The following is a 19,176-nucleotide window of genomic DNA, read 5'->3' on the forward strand; positions in this document are numbered from 1 at the left end:
TGCCCCCTCCCTTGCATTGACACATTGAGCGAATTCAGATGATCAAAAATATCCAACTGCGCGAGCCATTCCTCACAATCGAAATGTTCGAAGCTCATAAAAGCAACCCAACACTTTACCCCTGGAAAGCCAGCAGACCTCTGCATGATAAAGCACCTGCTGGTGCTCGCTCCCCATATTCCTGCAGAAGGCCTGGAAACACCTGCTTTTCGTGGAACTCTTTTTGATATAGTTGACACACTTGATAACATTCTGGAAAGTGGTGTGGAGCTCAGGCACAATGTACTTCACTGCCAATGCCTCCCTGTGTAGGAAGCAGTGGTTCAACGTTGCACTCAGTGCTCTCTCCAGGATCCGCTTTACTACTCCGGGGTGCTTTCCCGTCATGGCAGCTACCCCATCAGTGGTCACACCGACGCACCCATCCCAGGCCAGTCCCACGGAGCCAGGTACATATCCATTGTATTAAAGACAGCCTCTGCAGTGGTGGTGGTGGGCTAATCAGCACTAAAAAGGAACTGCTCCTCAAAGTTATTATCCCAGACGTGTCTGACATAGACCATTAGCATTGCATGGCTAGCCACATCTGTGGATTCATCAAGCTGCAATGCGTAATGGCCATTTGCACTGATGCACTCTGATGTCTGGCGAGTTGTCCTCAGACATGTCATGGATTCTCCTCCTCATGGTGTCATTGGATAGAGGTATGGTTTTAAGTTTGTTGGCGGCTGACTCTCCCACGATTTCAGTGCACATATCAATCGCAGCAGGGAGTATGAGATCCTCTGCGCTGGTATGGGCTTTTTTGCACTTAGCAATACGCTGGGCCACAAGGTATGATGCGAAGTGCATTTCCTTGTACCGTGCATACGTTGTTCAATGAATCTTGTGAGGCCTCCAGATATTGACATTTCCTTTAAAAAAAAGTCAGCTGTCTTATCTTTGTGCCTTGGATGCTTGGTGCCCAGATGCCTTTTCATTTAGGAGGGTTTCATGCTCTCATTAGCTAACAGCTCGTTGCATAGGACCCACTGCTGTCTACACTCATCCCGACTGTCTTCCATATATGCAAAACCATATTTGATGAAGTCAGGGTCATATTTTCTCTTCTTGACAGGGACCGAGTTGTCAGCCTTGTTGTTGACGTTGGAAGCAGCAGTATTACATTACATTTACATTTTATTCATTTAGCAGACGCTCTTATCCAGAGGGACTTACAGTTAGTGAATACATATTTTTTTATACTGGCCCCCCGTGGGAATCGAACCCACAACCCTGGCGTTGCAAACGCCATGCTCTATCAACTGAGCTACATCCCTGCCGGCCATTCCCTCCCCTACCCTGGACGACGCTGGGCCAATTGTGCGCCGCCCATGAGTCTCCCGGTCGCGGCCGGCTGCGACAGAGCCTGGATTCGAACCAGGATCTCTAGTGGCACAGTTAGCACTGCGATGCAGTGACTTAGACCACTGCGCCACTCAGGAGACCGTAGTAGAGGAGGGAGCTGCACGTTTTAAAAACTTCTCCATTATTTTACTCTGACAGCTAGCCTACATGAGTTAAATGACAGCTAACTATCCACATGTGCAATGCCTGCAGAACACATCTGCATAGTTAGCTGTCAATCAAGCTAGCTGTCAGAAGAACTGTATTATCTGATTGGAAGTGTCACATTTAAAACAAAACAATGTTGCAGAATGACATTTTTATTGGATCAGTGTGTCAAATCAAATGTTTATTGGTCACATACACATATTCAGCAGATGTTATTGCGGGTGTAGCGAAATGCTTGTGTGTGTGTCGAGAAATCTGTCATTTCATTGGATCAGTGTGTGTGGGGCGAAAACGTTATTGTATTGGTCAGTGAATGAGTGCAGCGTGAAAACCCTCCCGAGTCCGAACGTAGCTAGCCATTTCACCACTGCGGACGCACTGCATGTGTTAAGTCAGCTACAATAAGCGGTATCCTTTTAAAATAATGTATTTTAATATCACTGGGCTAGGCTACGAGGTGTGCGACTGATTATAAGTCGCAAAAATATATAATTCACAAGTGATAGGCTAATATTGTCACTCAGACTATTCTTGATTTAATCTTGTCTTTACATATACACTAAATAATTTGTGTGTGAAATTTGTTTTGATTTAGAATGGACCATTATCATGCACCTGTCTCGAAACAGGGGCAGGGGAAAAAAGACATGTCATCTATGCACTTAAATAGCGAGTGGAGGATGCTTTTCCCGTAGTTCATTTTCATGCCAGCCAGGTAGGCTATACTCCTGTTTTAAAGAGAAGCAATGTGATTAATATTAGGAAAGTTGAGAAAAATATATATAGTAGGCCTAGCCTATAGAAAGCTGATGGGATCCTCCTCTTTTTAATAGAGGCCATCACGATGTTCTCACACAATTCCATAGCCTATAGAAATGTTGTGGAACATGAGCTCATGGGCTCTCATTAAGTGTTTGATTACATTTTCGATTACATTTGTATTGATGTCAGAGTGATTAGAGGGACAATAGAGTGCTGAGTACCTGGCAGTTAGAAGGTTTGGTAGGCTACTAATGACCATCAGCAGAATCAGAGCTTGGAGAAGCCTAATTACCGTGACTGTTTAGGAATTTGACTGCCTTCATTACCGGTGTGGCGGTAATACGGTCACCGCAAAAGCCCTACTCACGCAACTTTTTTCAAATCATCATTAGAGTCGCATCATGGAGCCTTAGAATTTTTTTAACAAATCAAAACATATAGCCCAACGTTTATATCACAACTAAAGTTGCATAAATAACTCTAAATTAAGCATATAGGAGGACCTGTTTCTTTGTTAACCGCTCAACACAGAATAGCCGCATGTGCGCACTCCCTCAAATCATTTGGAGAAAATGTCCTTTCTTTTTTATTCAGCTTTGTTCTATTGTATTCCTCATTACTATAAAATAATATAAAACGATGCCACGGAATTCTAAACAAATCTTGTCTGCTAAATTATCTAGTGTAGCCCACAGCCATATGGCATAGCCAGATCAGGGCCAACTCAAGAGTATGCTATTCTGTTCTTCTGAAATAGACTACATTTTCTTCATATCATGTTTCTTTAGACCTGTCCAAAATGGATTTATTGTGATGGTGTAGGCTATATTAAATTGATTTATTGGACTTTTTTTAAATGTAGATGTTCCAAAAGGTCTGCATCAGTGGCTTGTAGCTATGCATGGAAGCCAGGAGATGCTAAATGTTTTTAAGTTAATTAACGGTCATTTACAGTGAGACTGGAGGTTATTTGCTTGACAATCACCGGCTGACAAAATGTGTAAGTTGCCCTGGATAAGAGCGTCTGCTAACTGATGTAGATATAAATGTTTTAACGGTAAATTACTGTGAGACCGGCAGTTGTTTGACAATCACCGGCTGAAAGATTTCATGACCGCCACAGCACTAGTTGCACCCCCCCTCTTCTTCCCTCAGAACAGCCTCAATTCGTCGGGGCATGGACTCTACAAGGTGTCGAAAGGGTTCCACAGAGATTCTGGCCCATGTTGACTCCAATTCTTCCCACAGTTGTGTCAAGTTAGCTGGATATCCTTTGGGTGGTGGACCATTCTTGACCCACACGGGAAACTGTTGAGTGTGAAAACCCAGCAACGTTGCAGTTCTTCACACAAACCGGTGCGCCTGGCACCTACTACCATACCCAGTTCAAAGGCACTTAAATATTTTGTCTTGCCCATTCACCCTCTGAATGGCACACATACACAATCCATGTCTCAATTGTCTCAAGGCTTAAAAATCCTTCTTTAACCTGTCTCCTCCCATTCATCTACACTGATTGAAGTGGATTTAAGTGACATCAATAAGGGATCATAGCTTTCACCTGGATTCACCTGGTCAGTCTATGTCATGGAAAGTCGGTGTGTCATAATTTGTACACTCAGTGTATGTGTATGTGGGAGAAAGAGAGAGAGGTAGAGGGAGCAGGGGTAAACAGGAGTAGAAAGGAGAGTACCTGCGTGGTGAGTCATGGCGTGGATGAGTCCGTCCTCTCCGATGGCAGAGATGGTCATCTGAGTGCGTCCACAGTGGGGCAGCTCAGGGGGGCAGTAGGCATGGGTCTTCACCTTCTCTGGGGAGGGCTTGGTACGGGGGGCCGGCTTGGGAGGCATAGGGGCAGTGGGCTGGTTTTCTGTGTTAGGTGTCCTGTTTTGAAGGCCCTTGAACTTGGAGTCTGATAACTCCTCTAGTTTAGGCATGGGGGACGCTCTGTAGCACAGGACACAGGGAGATATGTAGAGCCAGCAGATAGACATGGGTCCTCTGAATTATCTTATACTGAACTGTGAAACATACATCCACACACAGAGTTCTGTTACTCACCGTGGCTTCCTCTCTTTCAGGGCGAGGCCCTCACTAACCAGGAAGTCTGCGATGCTGACGTCTTGCCCGGCCCGGTTGGAGCAGTACAGAGAGACCGGCACCGGACGCTGCTCTTTGTTCTCCTGGAGAGAAGAGGAAAAGGTTGGTACATGTAAAACCATGGATGGTCAAATATGCAACACTCAAGAGTGAGGCATCAGAGACTAGGCTCTAGCTCCACCCCCAGTCCTCTTTGCTTGGTGTTCACAGAACTGTGGGGACTAGGGGAAGTGGTTAAGGGCTACGGAAAGTGGTAGGGCTAGGAGAAGGTGTGTGATGTGGCGTCACCTTGATGGTCATGATGGCCATGGCTCCCGTCAGGTAGTAGGAGATGAAATCACATGCTGTGGCTGTCCAGGTGGAACGACCACCCGCAGGTCTGAGAGGGAGAGAAAGAAATTGAGCGAGTGAGTGTGTGAGAGAGAGTGAGAGTAGATTTGAACTGAGGTCTAAGGAGGATAGCATGCCCCTTGCTCCACCGTTAGGATAGGTGTGAGAAACAGCTCATGCCCTGAGGAAACCTGTCAGAATCTATTTCAGTGAAAGGCCTACTATTCAGGACATTTTGCCAGGTATCAGTGTTTGAGGTCGGCCCTTCATATACCTGCATTTGTGTGTGTGTGTGTGTGTGTGTTCACCTAATGTCACTGAGGGAACACTCCAGCACCTGACAGCCAACCAGACTGGGCAGCAGTGGTCTCAGGTTGTTCACGTGGAGTTTCACCTTGTTGCCAAAATCACAGCGTACCACCTAACACCATGTGGAGACAGAACACCACACTGCAGTTACAGCTGGATGAACCCGTCTGTCAATCACTGATGAAACAGTAATGACAATCGGCTGCTACAATGTTTTTACTTCTAAATCCACTCCTATTCCACTTCTGTGGCTCTTAAAGGATAGGTGTGTGTGCTCGTGTGTTACCTCAGCAATGTAGCCGAGGGAAACAGGAGAGCAGAGCTGGCCCCTCTCCCAGACCCCGTTGTTGTAGGCAGCACAGTACATGTCTGCCTTCCACTCCATCTCCTCGGGCTCTGTACGGGCATACTCCTGCTTCAACAACTCATACACCCTGAACAAAAAAAAAGAGCGAGAGAGTAACTAAGCGACACTGACCTCTCATCAGCGTCTCATTCTAAAGTCACACATTCTAAAGAAAATCAAGTTCAATAAAGTCAATGTCTGTGTCAATCCACTCTACAGTTACAAGATTCCTGTGTGAATGCAGCCTAGGATTCTCTGCTGGATTCAGTGAGGCTTCAGTAAGCCATTCTCTGTCCCTCCTTGCCCTCCTCTCCACCCCCACTGGCTGACCTCTTGAGCTGGGTGTCCATCTGTAGCAGCTGGACGTAGAAGCTCCCGGGTGAGACCACGTGGGTCACCCGGACCTTCATGTCCTTCAGGTTGGCCGGCAGCATCAGGTAGGGCTGGATCTCTAAGGGGTCCTGCTCTGGGGTCTCCTGGCCCAGCGAGGCAGGGGCTGGCTCAGACTCACCCAGAAGACCCTCGAATGGAGGGTCCCACACTGTGGTGTCTACCACCGGGGCCTGGGTGTCCTTAGATTTGATGCTGAGAAGGGAGATTGGGTAAAACAAAACGTCTCCTTTTGGAAACCATACCCACATCTGTGTGTGCAGGTATCCACATAAGATTTGTTATTTGTTTCACCCATGAAGTATCCCGCAGTGAGATGACAGACACACACTCACCCCTTCTTGAAGCAGGCCAGCTGGTCATTGACCAGCAGATCTCCGATGTTTGCTAACGGCTCGCTGGAATCACTGGTCTCAAACAGCCTGACTGGCAGACCCCTGCCCCTTCGACCAGCCTCTGTGGTTCAGAAGACACACACACAATTAATCAATCAACTACATAAGTCTCCACGGTTGTCGTGGGATGCCAAGACAGTTCTGTGTGAAAGGAAAACTCTCCAGTTCTACCTGTCTTACCTGTGGCCACAGCGGTCACCAGTCTCTGGTCAGCAAGACTCTTGAACTTCTCTGTACACATGTCGCTCCACATCTCAGCCTCTTCCAGAGGAATCACATCAGCCAGGTAGCACTGGATGGCCTGGGTGGGGGGGGAAGAGGTAATGTGAGAGCCAGTTGATTAATATGAGTGCCCTGCCCTGTCCACCAACCCTAGCAGTTAATGCTGGGATGGTATATGGATACAGTCAGCCTTATTAATCCTCCATCCAACATACTCTAGTGTAGCGTGACCTCACCATGGCTGGGAGGGCAAAGAACTCATCCTTGATCTTCCTCAGGTCGTTGACTGACAGAATCTTCTTGTTGCCAAAGTCTACAAACTGGACTTCCACCTTCCTGCCCCCGGGAATACCTACACACACAATAACATTTACATTCTAGTCTTTAGGTAGACACTTTTCCATACATTTTTGGGGTTTGCATATACTTTTTAATCTAAGGCAGTGGTTATCAAACCTCTCCTCGGGATCCCCAGACATTTCACAATTTTGTTGTAACCCTGAACTAGCTCACCTGATTTCACTTAGTCAAGGGCTTGATAATTAGTTGACAATTTGAAATTAGGATGTGCTAGTTCTGGAATAGATCAAATACATGGAACGGTTGTAGGCCCCCAGGAGAGGTTTGAGAACCACTGATCTAAGGGGACAATACCTTAAAAAAATAAAAACATTGTGACCTCAATGAGTGTACCTAGGGGCTGTGGCAGACATTACATTTTGTCAGTCGGTAACCATCATGCCAATGACTGCTAGTCTCACGGTAATTGACCGTTAACTTAAACACGTTTAGCATCTCCTGGCTTCCAGAAGAATATAAGTGAACATCGCTGTATATAATATAAATAATATTATTCTCAAACGATTGCAGAGTGAGACGAGTATGCACATGGAGCGGCTGTTCTGTGTTGAGCGTGAAAGTGATCATTTGAAACAGGTCCTGTAAGCTTAATTTAGAGTTAACTGGTAACTTTAGTTGTGATAGGCCTACAAACCTTAAAATGTCTTAGAAATAAAAACATATGGACTGCATGATGTGACTAAATTGACGATTTAAGAAAAAGTCACAAAAAAGGCATGCGCTCTATTCCTTGCGCTTCCCGCAGAGAGAGATAAAATTGCATTGCTGCTCTGCTTGTGTGGCAAGCAAGTTAGGATATATCTAATCAATAGAAGATGGAATTAAAATGACAGAATTAAAAGTGAAATGAGAAGGCTACAACAACCAAAAGCAGGTAGGCTGCTCCTTACTAATCTGAATGGAGTTATTTGTAACTGAAGGAAGGGGAGAAGCGCAGTAACGTTATGTAGGCTAGCCTCAATTAGCCTAGCTTGCTAGCTTCTCTTGGTTTGATGCAGTCAAGACAGGTACTATTTAATCAGATGGGATGATAAATAACTAGCAAGAAGTAAGTATACTAGCGCGGGTTAACAGTGCTTGCCGTCGCACTCTTTCTGTGCCTGCTCCCATGTCACTCACTGCGCACGAACACACCGCACGCCCCCTCCTCCCTAGCGCCATGCTCGCTCTGTTTCTCTCCCTCTCCTTTCCGCTTAATAAAGTACCAAAACAATTGGATTTTCTCGTGCAAGGTTGTGGACCCGAACGGGTCTCTATGTTACAAAAATGTACTTGTGCATATTGTGTCCGTCTGGGAAAGCCCCGGGGCCATTTTGGAATGGGACCACTAACTCCCATCACCATTTATCCTCATCTTTCAGATTAGAGGGACAATAGAGCCCTGAGTACCAAGCCATTCATTAGGGAGTTAGTTATACTACCTTACGCATCAGCGCCATTCATGTAGGCCTACAGAGAGCAGAATAGGAGGAGATTACCATGACTCAGCGGTCACGTGGAATTTGACTGCGGTCATGACTCATGACTGCCGGTGTGGCTGTAATTCAGTCACCGCAACTGCCCTAAGTGTACCCACGCACAGACACTGTGTACTGACCTATGACATGGGCCCTGTACCAGACCTTGTCGTCAAAGCGTGCCACACAGGCCTGATCCAGGATAGGACAGTAGACCTCCAGGTCCTGGTCCTCTCCTCTGGTCCCCCTGCTGGGGCAGTCATAGCTGTAACACTCCTGCAGCTTGGCTGTCAGCAGCAGGAACTCCATGTTGTCAACCTGCGCTTCACCAGCGAGGGGGAGGAGTTAGAGAGGGCACTGGAATATCAGCTGATAATGCTTTCACGTATGTGCGTGTGTGGAATGTGTAGCCCACCAGTTGGATGTAGAAGTGTGAGGGTGTGTCTATGTGGGACACCACAGCATTGAGCTCTACGTTGGTACGAGGGAAGACAGGAGGGTAGAACTGGAGAGGCCTCCTGCCACACGGCACAGTCTTGGCATTCCACGCCACCGGAGAGTAAAACCTACAGCAGCAGAACGAACATATTACTACTGGTTATCCATGGCAACAAGGAAGAAACTGATGCAGGGGAAACACTGGATATGTACAGTATGCAGGGTTCATACACATTTTGACAGATGGAATTTCAAGACTTCTGTGACTTTTAACCAAATTTCCATGACCAACAATTGGCGGCGTCTCTATATACGTATAAAAAAGTATGTGTAATGTGGTATCGACACTGGGAGGCTGCTCTCTGATCCCATGTACCATCTCCTGTTGTTGTGCAAGGCACTTAACCCCCCACAAAGTAGAATACCTGTTAGGCAACTGTATAAAACACATGGTCAGTCTGGAGAGCTACTGGGTGTGCAGGCTTTTGATCAAGCCCTGCTCAAACACAGAGACAGTTTATCAAGGTCCGGTTCAGCAGCTAATTTCTAAAATGTGGTTTGTTAGAGGGGGACTGGAATAAAAGCCTGCCCACCCATTAGCTCTCCTGGAGGATGGTTGACCACCCTTGATGTATAACATTGCAACCAAATATGTTTTATGCCTTTTGAAATAATTTGCTCATTCAATATATCAAAAGATCAAATGGCTTTGGTAGGCTACAAATCTTTTTATTCGGCTAAAGCAAGCCCACACATTTTCTTCAGGAAATTGACCTTTTCTAATTTATTTGAGTTACCTTAGAAGTGTTTACTTTGCAGGCTGACTAGCATCTATTGAGTTGCAATGTCCCATACATTGGATGCCCAAATCAACTGGAAGTATCTACACGTTTTGAAGCCACATAATCCAAAAGAAAGGCTACATCTAATCCTTTTTCCTAAAATTACTGTTCACGATTCACAAATTCTTATTTTGATTCACTGCGTTTGAACCGAATCCCAACTACTACAATGGTGAAGCGTATCGTTAGTTTCATAAAAAATAATCGTTTAAATGAATCGTTCAAAAAAAGTGTCATGTGAATTTCTATCTCTAATTCAACCTAAGCTTGAATCATTACCAGAGGTTGTAAAGCTCTGGTTTTAATCATCAATGCTTCAAGGTCCACAATCCACAAGTAATTATCGGTACATTTATTCAAGGAGAGCTCTGCTCAAAAACGCAAACATACTGCTTTTATACCCCTTGACAAACAAAGACACTATGCTCCTCCCACCTTTAGGTGGCTTTCTTAAACAGTTCCCGCCTTCCCCCTTGAATGGTTAGTACCGCCCCCTCTGTTAGTGGGTTGACACTACATGATATTTTTAACATTTATACTGTGTTTGGGGTGAAATTCTTTAGTCATTATTCTTAAAATCCAAATTAATCTAACAAAAAGTGTCGGTGATATGTTTTTTTGGACATTGCGAAAACATTAATACATGCTAATAATAACTAAATAGTTAACTAGTACAATATGCTTTGAATTGGCTACCTAGTTATTAGTCTGTTCTCGATCATATTTTATAGGCCTACCTGCTGCTGCAATGTTCGACTGTCTCGCGCTCTCGTCTCGCACACATGCAGGTGATGCGCGTAAACACAGCCGTGCTAAAGTGTCATTCCCATCCTGACATCTGGATTTTTATTTGACTGATAAAATATTTAAAAACTGTGCCTAAATAAATTACATTAATGATTACATAAATTTCCATGACTTTTCAGATTTGATCATTTTCCAAAACTTTTCCAGGCCTGGAAAACACCCTGAGTATGTATGTATGCATGCATGTATGTACCTGGCGAGCTCGAGGAAGACCAGGTACTCTCGGAGGGACATGGGCATGTTGCTGGAACCGCTGTCCATGGGGGCTTTCTTCAGGTCCACCAGCAGAGCATCTCTCTCCTGACCAAACACCTGCATCTCTACTGAGGCTGAGCCCACCACATGACGAAACTCATCCTGGGCCTCCGCACTCCAGCCTTTAGTCTGGGAGAGAGAAGGGAGGGGGATGCAGGTAAGAAAACACATCTAAACTCATCCTAGTCACTTATACAGCCCTTCACTTGAAGAAACAGATGGATGGCGACATACACAAATGTTATGTGAATGGTCTGTTATCTCTGTGAATGGTCTGTCCTCCGACAAATCAACTGTACATTTCGGTGTTCCTCAAGGTTCCGTTTTAGGACCACTATTGTTTTTCACTATATATTTTACCTCTTGGGGATGTTATTCGAAAACATAATGTTAACTTTCACTGCTATGCGGATGACACACAGCTGTACATTTCAATGAAACATGGTGAAGCCCCAAAATTGCCCTCGCTAGAAGCCTGTGTTTCAGACATAAGGAAGTGGATGGCTGAAAACTTTTTACTTTTAAACTCGGACAAAACAGAGATGCTTGTTCTAGGTCCCAAGAAACAAAGAGATCTTCTGTTAAATCTGACAATTCATCTAGATGGTTGTAAAGTCGTCTCAAATAAAACTGTGAAGGACCTCGGTGTTACTCTTGACCCTGATCTCTCTTTTGACGAACATATCAAGACTGTTTCAAGGACAGCTTTTTTCCATCTACGTAACATTGCAAAAATCAGAAATTTTCTGTCCAAAAATGATGCAGAAAAATTAATCCATGCATTTGTTACTTCTAGGTTAGACTACTGCAATGCTCTATTTTCCGGCTACCCGGATAAAGCACTAAATAAACTTCAGTTAGTGCTAAATACGGCTGCTAGAATCCTGACTAGAACCAAGAAATTTGATCATATTACTCCAGTGCTAGCTTCCCTACACTGGCTTCCTGTTAAGGCAAGGGCTGATTTCAAGGTTTTACTGTTAACCTATAAAGCGTTACATGGGCTTGCTCCTACCTATCTTTCCGAGTTGGTCCTGCCGTACATACCAATACGTACGCTACGGTCACAAGACGCAGGCCTCCTAATTGTCCCTAGAATTTCTAAGCAAACAGCGGGAGGCAGGGCTTTCTCCTATAGATCTCCATTTTTATGGAACAGTCTGCCTACCCATGTGAGAGACGCAGACTCGGTCTCAACCTTTAAGTCTTTACTGAAGACTTATCTCTTCAGTAGGTCATATGATTGAGTGTAGTCTGGCCCAGGAGTGTGAAGGTGAACGGAAAGGCTGGAGCAACGAACAGCCCTTGCTGTCTCTGCCGGGCCGGTTCCCCTCTCCACTGGGGTTCTCTGCCTCTAACCCTGTTGCAGGGGCTGAGTCACTGGCTTGCTGGTGCTCTTTCATGCCGTCCCTGGGAGGGGTGCGTCACTTGAGTGGGTTGAGTTACTGACGTGATCTTCCTGTCTGGGTTGGCGCCCCCCTTGGTTTGTGCTGTGGTGGAGACCTCTGTGGGCTATACTCGGCCTTGTCTCAGGATTGTAAGTTGGTGGTTGGGGATATCCCTCTAGTGGTGCGGGGGCTGTGCTTTGGCGGAGTGGGTGGGGTTATATCCTTCCTGTTTGGCCCTGTCCGGGGTTTCTTCGGATGGGGCCACAGTGTCTCCGGACCGCTCCTGTCTCAGCCTCCAGTATTTATGCTGCAGTAGTTTATGTGTCGGGGGGCTGGGGTTAGTTGGTTATACCTGGAGTACTTCTCCTGTCTTATCCAGTGTCCTGTGTGAATTTAAGTATGCTCTCTCTAATTCTCTCGTTCTCTCTTTCTCTCTGAGAACCTGAGCCCTAGGACCATACGTCAGGACTACCGGGCATGATGACACCTTGCTGTCCCCAGTCCGCCTGGCCTTGCTGCTATTCCAGTTTCAACTGTTCTGCCTGCGGCTACGAAACCCCTACCTGTCCCAGACCTGCTGTTTTCAACTCTTTAATGATCGGCTATGAAAAGCCAACTGAGAGACCTGAGCCCTAGGACCATACGTCGGGACTACCGGCCGTGGTGACTCCTTGCTGTCCCCAGTCCGCCTGGCCTTGCTGCTATTCCAGTTTCAACTGTTCTGCCTGCGGTTATGGAACCCCTACCTGTCCCAGACCTGCTGTTTTCAACTCTTAATGATCGGCTATGAAAAGCCAACTGAGATTTATTCCTGATTATTATTTGACCATGCTTGTCACTTATGAACATTTTTGAACATCTTGGCATGGTTCTGTTATAATCTCCACCCGGCACAGCCAGAAGAGGACTGGCCACCCCTCATAGCCTGGTTCCTCTCTAGGTTTCTTCCTAGGCTTTCGCCTTTCTAGGGAGTTTTTCCTTGCCACCGTGCTTCTACACCTGCATTACTAGCTGTTTGGGGTTTTAGGCTGGGTTTCTGTACAGCACTTCGAGATATTAGCTGATGTAAGATGTAAAATAAAATTGATTGATTGATTGATTATGTCCGAATATACACAATATGCAAATGTATGCCCCTTACCAGGTCCGCAGGCACGATGTCCTCGACTTACCAGGTCCGCAGGCACGATGTCCTCGACTTACCAGGTCCGCAGGCACGATGTCCTCGACTTACCAGGTCCGCAGGCACGATGTCCTCGACTTACCAGGTCCGCAGGCACGATGTCCTTGAGGGAACACTTGACAGCCTGAGGGAGCCAGCGGCTCATTTCTGATTGGCCGGCCACGTCCACTCTTCTCAGACGCTCATTCATGTCCCTGATGAACAGGTCTGGACCTGCCTCCTCACTGGGAAAGGGGAAGTAGAGGTGGAAGAGAAAGACAGACCTGGGTGACTGAAAACATTAATCAATGTTCTGTCCCTTTTCATGCTTACTAGGTTTTTCATCCCTTTTCGTGTGTGTGTGTGTGTGTACCTCTGCATGGCGATTCCCTGGCAGAAGCCGTAGTCCTGGAAGTAGACTCTGATACGGTGAAGTTCGGGAACAGGACAGCTGCGGACCGGGTCCAGGTGACCTCTCTGGAACAGTTCTGTCAGGGTGGCCCGACACCACATCCCCTCCTTCCACTTCACAAACACTGTGGAGCCTGACGGAGACACAAACACGCATTAGTCAGAGTGGAACATCGCACTGCTTTCATTTCACAAACATCATAGAGCCTAGAGAGAGGGACATACCCACAGTAAGGTAACACACATAGTGATCTCACCAGTCTCCAGTATGTCGCTGGCTGTGAACAGTCCTCTCTCTCCAGAGCAGAGGGAGTTGATCTTCTTGGACAGCAGAATACAGGCCCTCTGCTCTGCCACGTGGCGGATGTAGAAGTGGTTAGGGTTCACCACATGGGTCACCATCACCCACTCCTGGAACACTGCACACACACACTCAGTTTCTATGTGTCTCTATTCATCAAGTTATAGATTACGTGGACATAACTGTTCTGCATGTTATCATGTGAAATGTGTGTTGTGCGGATCAACAGTGTCCAGACTAGACGTCTGTCTCTCCTCTCCTCTACCTTTCCCCTGACTGACATGGAGGAGCTCCTCCTGGATCTTCTTGTTGCTCCTCTGGGCTCTCTGTCTCTCACTGGCCTGCTGCAGCTCAGACCGGTGGGCTGGGACAACTAAAAGCAGGAACCAAGAAACACCATTATTATCCTATGGGTAATGGGGATGCGGTTTACCTCAGCAGACATGCACTGACGTGCTCTCTAAATGTTGCTGTGACATTGTCACTAACCTCCAGTTGAGAACCCTGCTGCAGTGGTTTTGGATGAGGCTGTGGTGACTTGATGGCAGGATTTCAAACTGACTTCGTCCTCCCCTTCTCCTCCTTGTTCAATCTCCTCTATAATCTCCTCTATGATGACGTTGGGTCCGGAGTCTGAGACAGGGCTGGAGCTGGGGAAGGGGCGAGGGCCAGGGTTGGGAGAGAGGCCCCGGGTATGCCTAGTCATCCTCAAGCTGTCCTGCTCCTGGCGAGGGGGAACAGGCTCTCTGGTGCTGGGCGGGGGAGGCCTCATCATCCTTTGGCTCTCCTGCTGCTCCTGGGGCCTCTCTCGGTCTCCTCTGTCTCTGTGGATTGGCTCTTCTGTCAGACTGAGGGGAAATTCAAAAGGCAGTTAAACCATGTAAATAAAGAGATATAAAAATATATATCTGTAGTCAATTACAGGACTTACATCTTGGCATTCCCAATGTTGATCTTCAGACACGCCTTCAGACTCCTGCCCAGTGCATCCTGCTGAGCTATGCAGCTGACACACACACGACTTAAGTAAGATGTGAGTTCAAACTACAGTAGCAGAGTTCAGGTCAGGCCACATAGCTCCGGGGGTTCAAATTGTAATTCAGGTCAACTTTATTGACTCACCTCAGTCCAGAGCCCAGAGACAGACACTTCAGGTCAAACAACTGGACATCCACAGGCGCCTGCAGGGTCTCCAGCAACTGTTCAACACACACACACACACACCTCGTATTCCTTGAAGTGTCACTCTACAACCACAAGGTGCAGTTTAGTGTGTGTACCTGCTCCAGGTCGCAGTAGCTCTCCAGGGAGGGGTGCTGTCCGACCTGCTTGGCCTTCTGCATGGCCGTGTCCAGGGCCCTCATCCTCTCCTCCACCCGGCCCAGTTCCCTCCTGCTGGACGGGAAGTGCTGCTCCATGTTGGTCAGCTCCGCCACCAACGCCCCCTTCCTGACAATGCAGGAATTACACCTCACCCCCATGAAACCAGAAAAATAATATCGGGTCCACTCACTGTATACGTCTCCTATTTGATCAGCCCTGATAAAAGGCATTACAGCCAAGCCCAATACACACACAATAAGCAGCAGAAGCCACAAATACATTACACACTAGCCCATTAGTGAGAGGAAGGTGTGAGGGGGTTGTAGAGTAGTGCACCTTCTTTTGAGGATGGTGAAGGCCCTGTCCATAGCCTCATCTATCTCCATCAGCAGTCTGGCCTTCTCTCTCTTCACCTGCACCGTCAGACCTTTCACCAGAGTCTGCAGAGAAAAGCAACAGAGCAGGTATGCTACAGCTTACAGCTTGCTTTCATATAGGACTGATTTCCCAGACACAGATTAAGCCTAGTCCTGGACTACGAAGCATGCGCAATGGATATTCTCCATTTAATGTGCTTTTTTAAGTCCAGGACTAGGCTTAATCTGTGTCTGGGAAAACAGGCCATAGTATTTTTGGATCAGTACAGATGGAAGGACAGGAGATGTGGGACAGTCCTGTTGTCTCTCACCTGATGGATGTTGTCCAGATTGGCCATGTTCTCGGAGGCCTGAGACAGAGCCTCTTCTACTGCTTTCAGTGCTGTCTCTACATCTGGACCCTAGAACAGAACACATCTATCGCCTACTACACAGAAACAATGGAAATTCGTCCATTTCTGCACTATTCTTTAAATAATGCCCTGCATCTGTGTGTTTGGCTGACCGACTCCCAGGAGATACTGTAGCTTGGATATTACTGATCAGACAGGCCAAGCACACTTGTATTAACGTTAAACCATACCTGTTTTGTGTCCTCCTTGACAGGTGAAGATGAGGATTTGACTCTGTGATGCCTTGGTCTGTCTCTACCAGAGTTTTAATAAACAAAAACAAAGGTTTTCTACAGAATGAGAACAATTACAAACAGTGCATTCGGAAAGTATTCAGACCCCTTGACTTTTTCCACATTGTTACGTTACAGCCTTATTCTAAAATGGATTCTCAATCTACACACAATACCCCATAATGAAAAATACAAAACTGAAATATTACATTTACATATGTATTCAGACCCTTTACTCAGTACCTTGTTGAAACACCCTTGGCAGCGATTACAGCCTCGAGTCTTCTTGGGTATGACACCTCGACACAATCCTGTCTCAGAGCTCTACGGATAATTCCTTCGACCTCATGGCTTTGGTTTTTGTTCATGTCCAATCAATTGCATTTACCACAGGTGGACTCCATACAAGTTGTAGAAACATCTCAAGGATGGAAACAGGATGCAATTTCGAGTCTCATAACAAAGGGTCTGAATATTTATGTAAATAAGGTTTCTGTTTGTTATTTTTAATACATTTGCAAACATTTCTAAAAACCTGTTTTCAGTTTTTCATTATGGGTTTTTGTGTGTAGATTGATGAGGGAAAAAATGAATTTAATCAATTTTAGAATAAGGCTGTAACGTAACAAAATGTGGAAAAAGTGAAGGGGTCTGAATACTTTCCGAATGCACTGCATTTCCAGTTTGGAGTGTTTGTTCATCATTGAGCGTCGAGACAGAACCTCTTTGATTCCCAACTAAAGAATCCATAATGGTCTGAGGAGAATGGTAGAGAGTGTTAGCTCAGAGTTAGCGGGTAAATTAGAATAGGGGGAAATGACATTGAAAATGTTTTCTATTTATAATCATGCTCTTAAAATGTGTGTAAGCTCAACTGGACAGCAATTCCGTTTCTGTACTGTAAACTGCCAAAGTGAATCATGGTGGCTGGCATGTGTGTATTTATAAGTGTGTGAAATAAATTGTTATATACCTTTTCATTTTGTTCATTTTGGCTGTGTAGATGAGGCCGATGATTCTGCTGTCCACCTGCAGTCCCTCCACCCCTCCTTCAGGAAGAGTGGACTCAACCTGCAGGGACACCCACTGCATTTCATACAACTACACTCCTTATTCACACTGCAGCCATTTAGCCTGCTGGTAAGTAGTATGAACTGGCATTGACATATACGTGTGCACACACACACACACACACACACACACACACAACCGTTCAAAAGTTTGGGGTCACTTAGAAATGTCTTTGTTTTTGAAAAAAAAGCAATTTCTTTGTCCATTAAAATAACAGCAAATTGATCAGAAATACAGTGTAGACATTGTTAATGTTGTAAATGGCTATTGTAGGTGGAAATGGCTGATTTTTTATGGAATATCTACATAGGCGTACAGAGGCCCATTATCAGCAACCATCAGTTCTGTGTTCCAATGGCACGTTGTGTTTGCTAATTGATCATTAGAAAACCCTTTTGCAATTATGTTAGCACAGCTGAAAACTGTTGTGCTGATTAAAGAAGCAATAAAACTGGCCTTCTTGAGACTAGTTGAGTATCTGGAGCATCAGCAATTGTGGGTTTGATTACAGGCTCAAAATGGCCAGAAACAAATAACTTTCTTCTGAAACTCGTCAGTTTATTCTTGTTCTGAGAAATGAAGGCTATTCCATGCGAGAAATTGCCAAGAAACTGAAGATCTCGTACAACGCTATGTACTACTCCCTTCACAGAACAGCGCAAACTGGCTCTAACCAGAATAGAAAGAGGAGTGGGAGGCCCCGGTGCACAACTGAGCAAGAGGACAAATACATTAGAGAAACAGACGCCTCACAGGTCCTCAACTGGCAGCTTCATTAAATAGTACCCGCAAAACACCAGTCTCAAATTCAACAGTGAAGAGGCGACTCCGGGATGCTGACCTTCTAGGCAGAATTGCAAAGAAAAAGCCATATCTCAGACTGGCCAATAAAAAGAAAAGATTAAGATGGGCAAAAGAACACAGACACTGGACAGAGGAAGATTTGAAAAAAGTGTTCTGTACAGACGAATCGAAGTTTGAGGTGTTCGGATCACAAAGAATAACATTTGTGAGATGCAGACCAAATGAAAAGATGCTGGATGAGTGCTTGATGCCATCTGTCAAGCATGGTGGAGGCAATGTGATGGTCTGGGGGTGCTTTGGTGGTGGTAAAGTGGGAGATTTGTACAGGGTAAAAGGGATCTTGAAGAAGGAAGACCATGCCATACCCTGTGGACGGCCTTGATTGGAGCCAATTTCCTCCAACAACAGGACAATGACCCAAAGCACAGCTCCAAACTATGCAAGACCTAGTTAGGGAAGAAGCAGTCAGCTGGTATTCTGTCTATAATGGAGTGGCCAGCAAAGTCACCGGATCTCAACCCTATTGAGCTGTTGTGGGAGCAGCTTGACCGTATGGTACGTAAGAAGTGCCCATCAAGCCAATCCAACTAGTGGGAGGTGCTTCAGGAAGCATGGGGTGAAATCTCTTCAGATTACCTCAACAAATTGACAACTAGAATGCCAAAGGTCTGCAAGGCTGTAATTGCTGCAAATGGAGGATTCTTTGACAAAAGCAAAGTTTGAAGGACACAATTATCATTTCAATTAAGAATCATTATTTCTAACCTTGTCAATGACTACATTTCCTATTCATTTTGCTATATTTCCTACTCAAACTAATTTCATGTATGTTTTCATGGAAAACAAGGACATTTCTAAGTGATCACAACCTTTTGAACGGTAGTGTATATATACATACCTACGTATGTGGACACCCCTTCAAATTAGTGGATTTGGCTATTTCAGCCACACTCATTGGTGACAGGTGTATAAAATCGAGCACACCGCCATGCAATCTCCATAGACAAACCTTTGCAGTAGAATGGCCTTACTGAAGAGCTCAGTGACGTTCAACGTGGCACTGTCATAGGATGCCACCTTTCCAACAAGTCAGTTTGTCAAATTTCTGCCCTGCTAGAGCTGACCCGGTCAATTGTAAGTGCTGTTA

At 45.7% G+C, this 19,176-nt stretch overlaps 1 protein-coding gene across 2 annotated transcripts in view; it reads right to left on the reverse strand.

Moving 5' to 3' along the window:
- The window catches only part of rnf17 (ring finger protein 17), a gene marked incomplete at its 5' end in the record, with an annotated part of 30,307 nt that extends 13,082 nt beyond the window's left edge, over nucleotides 1-17,225 (reverse strand). For both annotated transcript variants that reach the window (XM_045206512.1, XM_045206513.1), the window contains 24 exon segments: nucleotides 4,010-4,263; nucleotides 4,378-4,499; nucleotides 4,705-4,795; nucleotides 5,055-5,167; nucleotides 5,342-5,489; nucleotides 5,732-5,986; nucleotides 6,127-6,247; nucleotides 6,367-6,487; nucleotides 6,645-6,760; nucleotides 8,366-8,543; nucleotides 8,641-8,791; nucleotides 10,506-10,696; nucleotides 13,221-13,362; nucleotides 13,491-13,662; nucleotides 13,786-13,947; nucleotides 14,095-14,202; nucleotides 14,319-14,677; nucleotides 14,761-14,835; nucleotides 14,952-15,028; nucleotides 15,110-15,278; nucleotides 15,489-15,592; nucleotides 15,841-15,930; nucleotides 16,113-16,176; nucleotides 17,128-17,225. In XM_045206512.1, coding sequence (XP_045062447.1) covers nucleotides 4,010-4,263; nucleotides 4,378-4,499; nucleotides 4,705-4,795; nucleotides 5,055-5,167; nucleotides 5,342-5,489; nucleotides 5,732-5,986; nucleotides 6,127-6,247; nucleotides 6,367-6,487; nucleotides 6,645-6,760; nucleotides 8,366-8,543; nucleotides 8,641-8,791; nucleotides 10,506-10,696; nucleotides 13,221-13,362; nucleotides 13,491-13,662; nucleotides 13,786-13,947; nucleotides 14,095-14,202; nucleotides 14,319-14,677; nucleotides 14,761-14,835; nucleotides 14,952-15,028; nucleotides 15,110-15,278; nucleotides 15,489-15,592; nucleotides 15,841-15,930; nucleotides 16,113-16,176; nucleotides 17,128-17,225 — 3,481 coding nt within the window.
- Nucleotides 17,226-19,176: the final 1,951 nt, after the last annotated feature.

Source organism: Coregonus clupeaformis, chromosome 23 (assembly GCF_020615455.1).
Source record: "Coregonus clupeaformis isolate EN_2021a chromosome 23, ASM2061545v1, whole genome shotgun sequence".
In the NCBI taxonomy this organism is placed as follows: Eukaryota; Metazoa; Chordata; class Actinopteri; order Salmoniformes; family Salmonidae; genus Coregonus; species Coregonus clupeaformis.